General features: G+C 40.4%; 1 protein-coding gene across 1 annotated transcript in view; it reads left to right on the top strand.

Moving 5' to 3' along the window:
- The first annotated feature begins 817 nt into the window (after nt 1–817).
- CCDC7 (coiled-coil domain containing 7) overlaps nt 818–6,000 on the top strand; it is a 240,760-nt gene continuing 235,577 nt past the window's right edge. The window contains exon 1 of the mRNA XM_066233057.1: nt 818–1,096. Within this exon, the coding sequence (XP_066089154.1) occupies nt 818–1,096 (279 nt within the window). The remainder of the gene's footprint in view (nt 1,097–6,000) is intronic.

Raw genomic sequence — 6,000 nt, 5'->3', positions numbered from 1 at the left:
TTGAATGTTTGTTAAAATTCTCTTGTAAGAAGTCTGGTTTAGGACATTTGTTTGTTGGGAGGATTTGGTTTTTTTTATTACTGCTTCAATTTCATTAGCTGTAATTTGTCTATTCAGGTTCTCTGATTCTTCCTGACTCAGTTTTGGAAGATTGTATGTTTTTAGGAAATTTATCAATTTATTCCAGATTGTTCAATTTCTTGGCATATACTGTAGATGGTTGCTCATAATATTTTTAAAAAACCATTTGTGTTTATTTGGTGTCAGTTGTTACTTCTCCTCTGTCCTGAATCTTTATCAATTAGCTTTGGAGAACCAGAGAAGTAGAGTGGAAGTCTAAAGTCCTGTCCAGTCTGTACTTCCTTATTCTAGCATGACTTTGGTGCAGCTTGATATTACTCTGTTTATACCTTGGGCTACAATATTACTTCTATGGAAATAATGCTATGCATAAAGGGTATATATTTATTAAAAAATGTAGGAAAGCTAAGAATAATAATTTTAAAGTTTTCTAAATATATTTGCACTGCTGTCACTGTCTTTTTCCCTCTCATTAACCCCCATTCTAAATGCTTATACAAAAATCAGCCTTCAGTCACCTCGAGGGATTTTTTACAGGATTTTAAAAGAATAGTTATTTGTTGTTAGGAATGTTTTCTCTTTTCATTTTGTAATTTCTCTAGCATTGATTTTGAGGTTCATCATCTTCATGGAAATTGATAATCCTGCCATCATTTATTAATATGAAATCATCTTTTATTCACAGGAAGGAATAAAATTTTTTCACCTATAATTTGGAACCTAAGGAAATAACAAGATGAAGCCAGTAAAGCATCCATTGTCCTCTAGTAGTAAATTGGCAGATGTTCCAGAATTAAATTACAAAAAAGGACTACTTAATTCACCATTGTCACCTAAATTAAAGGAAAAACAAAGTTCAAAATTAGTACATGAAAAACTGGAACCAGTGGTCTTAAGTTCTCCACCAACAGGAGAATCCATTGTGAGGTATGCTTTGCCCATTCCATCAAGTAAGACAAAGGAGTTAATAGCAGAAGATGAGTTGCTCAGGAAAATTACCAAACAGCTGAAGATGGTAAGTTTTTTTTTTTAATAAATAAATTTTTATTTTAATGGGGTGACATCAATAAATCAGGGTACATATATTCAAAGAAAACATGTCCAGGTTATCTTGTCATTCAATTCTGTTGCATACCCATCACCCAAAGTCAGATTGTCCTCCGTCACCTTCTATCTAGTTTTCTTTGTGCCCACCCCCACCCCTCCCCTTCTCCCTCCTTCCCTCCCCCCCGCCCCCTGTAACCACCACACTCTTGTCCATGTCTCTTAGTCTCATTTTTATGTCCCACCAATGTACGGAATCCTGCAGTTCTTGTTTTTTTCTGATTTACTTATTTCACTCTGTATAATGTTATCAAGATCCCACCATTTTGTTGTAAGTGATCTGATGTCATCATTTCTTATGGCTGAATAGTATACCATGGTGTATATGTGCTACATCTTCTTTATCTAGTCTTCTATTTTATTTTTTTTACAGTGATTAAAGCCTTTAAGCAAACTCTTGGCCAATACAGCAAGAATCCATAAAAGAGTAGTGTTCTTGACATGTTCACCAAGTCCAAGTTGGCCCTAACACCATGCCAAATCCCTGAAAAATGCAACCCAACCACAGTTCAGTCTGTTAGGAGCTGTCACAAGGAGCGGGAGTTCAGGAAAAGTCCACATCCAGGACAAGTCCGCATGGCACTGGAATTGTTGTCACAATTCTATACTTTGCAGCTCACGTCCAAGTCCCAATGACTGCTGCTTCTAGCTGGTAATGATTCAGGTAGACTGGAAAAGCCATCTGCAGCATGTGTGGAGATGGAGCTTCTGTTCTCCTCCGCCTGGAGAGATGAGACCAGGGTGCTTTTCCCTGGAACTGTGGTGTGGTAAAGAGAACCTTGGGATATACTAAGCTGGGTAGCAAAGGCAGATTCATAATAAAAGTTGGCAAAAGGGGGAAAGAGAGCTCTAAATTAGGAGTAGGTCCCAGCCTGAAATATGAGTGGGGCATTGAGGTCGGAGGAATAGAGGAAACACTATATATTAAACAAAGCAGCAGAAAATAGGACTATCAACACCCACAACAGAGATCTTTGAGGGAAGAATAAAAAACCTGACTATTCAGGCAAGACATAGTTAAGTGGCCCTTGTGCAAATGAGATCAGTTTACCTGCTTCTTGGAAGAAATACCCTAGGCTCATCCACAGTGTTGTAGATGGGGCCGATGGCCCTGGGCACCTTCAGCCTTCAGTGGCAAATCCCAGCATTCTGAGCAAGGTTAGGTCATAGGTGGCTGGAGCAGGGCTAGAAGAGACTGAACCCTCCCTTAGAGAAGCGAGGGAGAAGCCTACCTTCCAGTGTCCCTGTTTCCTCACAGCAGAGGCATGTAAGTCTGGTAGGCTTTATAGCTCAATGACCTTCCTTTCCACTATTGAAGCAGGACCCAGATGGCATCCTATGAGACCCCTTTGGGGTGTTGGAGCCTTTAAGGATGTATCCTAAAAGCTGGTAGTTCCCCTGATCTCTGTTGGGCTTTTTCTGCCTCTAGATATCTTAAAAGCCATGCTCAGAAGATCTCGCTGAGGGGTTTGAGGATCCCCATCCGCCTATATAAATCTTTTCCATATATCTGGGGCTATTTGGAAAAAGACAAAACAGTGTTATTAACTGGATCAAATAAAGAAGGTAGTAGTTTGCAGGAGAAAAAGATTTGGCATCTCCTGTTCATCAGCATTCAAAAGAAATTTAAAAATTTTTTAAGTAAAAAGCATGATATGGTAGATCCGTAGGAGTTCCAGGATAGGACTCCCCCCTTTGAAATTTTTTTAAATTGACCTTAAAATATTTGCTGGGTACACTTTAATAATACCTTGACTTTAAAGATTGTAAGAATGATAAAATACAGTAAATGCTTTTGCTCCAAATGCAGGAGCATTGTCAGTTTAACCAGTTTAGGAAATCCAATAATAGAACAATGCATACAGACAATGAGCTATAACGTGCTTAGCAGCCTCTCCTGTTCTGACAGAGTTTGCTATAATTCCAGATTATGTATCCACTGTAACGTGGACATAGGACTGTTTGCCAAATGAAGGTATATGAGTAACATCCATTTGCCAAAGTTGTCCTGGTAGGGGTCCTTGAGGGTTAACTCCAAATGAAGGCGCAGATTGTAGAATAGGACCCCTTGGGCAGGATTTCCCAATCTGCTGTGCTGCTTCCCAAGAAAGTTGAAACTGTTTACACAGGGCTGCAGCGTTCTGGTGATGAATAGTATGAGACTGAATTGCTCAGTCTGTCATGGTTGCTCCAAATAATTTTCTTTTGGGTAGCTTGATCAACAAGGGCATTCCTAGGCCCTGGCCAGTTGGCTGAGTGGTAGAGCGTCAGCCTGGTATGCAGGAGTCCTGGGTTTGATTCCTGGCGAGGGCACACAGGAGAAGTGCCCATCTGCTTCTCCACCCCTCCCCTTCTTCTTCCTCTCTGTCTCTCTCTTCCCCTCCCGCAGCCAAGGCTCCATTGGAGCAAAGTTGGCCTGGGCACTGAGGATGGCTCCGTGGTCCCCGCCTCAGGTGCCAGAATGGCTCTGGCTACAACAGAGCAACACCCCAGATGGGCAGAGCATCCCCCCTGGTAGGCGTGCCAGGTGGATCCCGGTTGGGTGCATGCGGGAGTCTGTCTGACTGCCTCCTTGTTTCCAACTTTAGAAAAATACAAAAAAAAAAAATAATAAAAAGGGCATTCCCTTGTGCTAAAGCTCCTGGGAGCATGGAGTGAGCTCGAGTATGTCCTATGAAACATGGAGCTCTATGTTGACATACAAGTCTTTGAAGAAGGAGGAACTGCTGAAATAGTTCATCAGCATTTGTCCCTAAGACAGCAGTCTTTATAGTGGAAACACCATAAGTAAATATTTACTGTCTGTATATAGATTAAAGGGGGGGGGGATATGGCAAATGCTGAAAAGCCATAATAATAGCATAAAATTCTAGACTTTGAGCTGATTTTAAGTTGACAGTTTCAGTATAAAGTTGTCCATTGATTTGCAAGAGCGATTTGCCATTTAGTGGAAGTTTCCCAGAGCCATTGTTATTGATTCTTTGAAAAAAGGAACAACAATAATTTTGAGGCTCAAAACCTTTAAACTATAAGGGTTGCCTATGCCCCTTGATAATCCAGGAGGTGACAAGATCAAAATATGGAAGTGTATTTCATGGGCTATTAGATGGTTCAATGTGCCCAAGCTGTAGCTGCTCTTGTACCAATTGAGCAGCTGCCCTAAGTTTCTCCTGAGAAAGGGGCCATTGGTCTATTCATATAGGATTATCTGATTTCCAAGTAATTGGGTCTGCACAATGCATTATTGAGGTAGCAGGAGCTACCAAGGCCCCTATGCTAAATTTTGATATCCTAATCCACACCTTCTGGTATTGGGTGCCACTTCTATGGGGGTGAGAATTCCTCGCTGTTCTTTCCCTAGTCCCTTGGTGGGCAAAAATCCCTGATCAAGCATCTGAGTACTGACTAAACCATTAGGACTGACAAGCAACGCTCCCATATTTTTCAAAACATCTCTACCCCACAAATTAACTGGCCATCCAGGGAGCACATAAGGATTAAAAAATCCAGAATGACCTTCTTAATCTTACCAATGTAGAAAATTAGAACTTTGTTGAGGGGATTTACTCTGCCCTATACCTTGTAATTCTGTGGCTGCTGCATGAGTGGGCCAGGAAGGAGGCCAATGTACCTTAGCAATAACAGATACATTTGCTCCAGTATCTAATAGTCCTTTATGCTCATGTATTGTTAGTTCCATTTCAGGGCATTCCTGACCTATTTTTTTTAAATCCAATTGGCAAAATCAGAGGAGCGAAATCACCAATTAGCTTGGGGTCATTTTGCAGGATGTGGCCTGAGAAGCAGAATTAGCATCCTTATACTATTCTTCTAATTGCCTGAATTAGCCCTGAGACACATTCTTTTTTTTTTTTTTTGATTAATTTTGATGGGATGACATTGATATAATTGTCTTCCATCACTTTCTAACTGGTTTTCTTTGTGCCCCTCCCCTCCTTCAACCCCCTCCCTCTCCTCCCCCCCCACCCTGTAATCCCAATACTGTTGTCCATGTCTCTAATCTCATTTTTATGTCCCACCTATGTATAGAATCATATAGTTCTTAGTTTTTTCTGATTTACTTATTTCGCTCAGTATAATGTTATCAAGGTCCATCCATGTTGTTGTAAAAGATCCAATGTCATCATTTCTTATGGCTGAGTAGTATTCCCTAGTATATATATATACCAAAGCTTTTTAATCCACTCGTCCTCTGATGGACACTTGGGCTGTTTCCAGATTTTTGCTATTGTGAACAATGCTGCCATAAGCATGGGTGTGCATTTCTTCTTTTCAAAGAGTGCTGTGGTGTTCTTGGGGTATATTCCTAACAGTGGTATAGCTGGATCAAAAGGCAGTTTAATTTTTAATTTCTTGAGGAATCTCCATACTATTTTCCACAGTGGCTGGACCAGTCTGCATTCCCACCAGCAGTGCAGGAGGGTTCCCTTTTCTCCACATCCTCGCCAGCACTTATTCTGTGTTGTTTTACTGATGAGTGCAATTCTGACTGGTGTGAGGTGATATCTCATTGTGGTTTTAATTTGCATTTCTCTAATAATTAGTGATGTTGCGCATTTTTTCATATGCCTATTGGTCATCTGTGTGTCCTCTTTGGAGAAGTGTCTATTCATTTCTTTTGCCCATTTTTGGATTGGACTGTTTTTCTTCCTGGTATTAAGTTTTACAAGTTCTTTATAAATTTTGGTTATTAACCCCTTATCAGACGCATTGTCAAACATATTCTCCCATTGTGTAGTTTGTCTTTTTATTCTGTTCTTATTGTCTTTAGCTGTGCAGAAGCTTTTTAGTTTG

The sequence above is a fragment of the Saccopteryx bilineata genome, chromosome 5 (assembly GCF_036850765.1).
Source record: "Saccopteryx bilineata isolate mSacBil1 chromosome 5, mSacBil1_pri_phased_curated, whole genome shotgun sequence".
NCBI classification, from domain to species: Eukaryota; Metazoa; Chordata; class Mammalia; order Chiroptera; family Emballonuridae; genus Saccopteryx; species Saccopteryx bilineata.
This window is presented reverse-complemented; position numbering and strand designations above follow the sequence as displayed.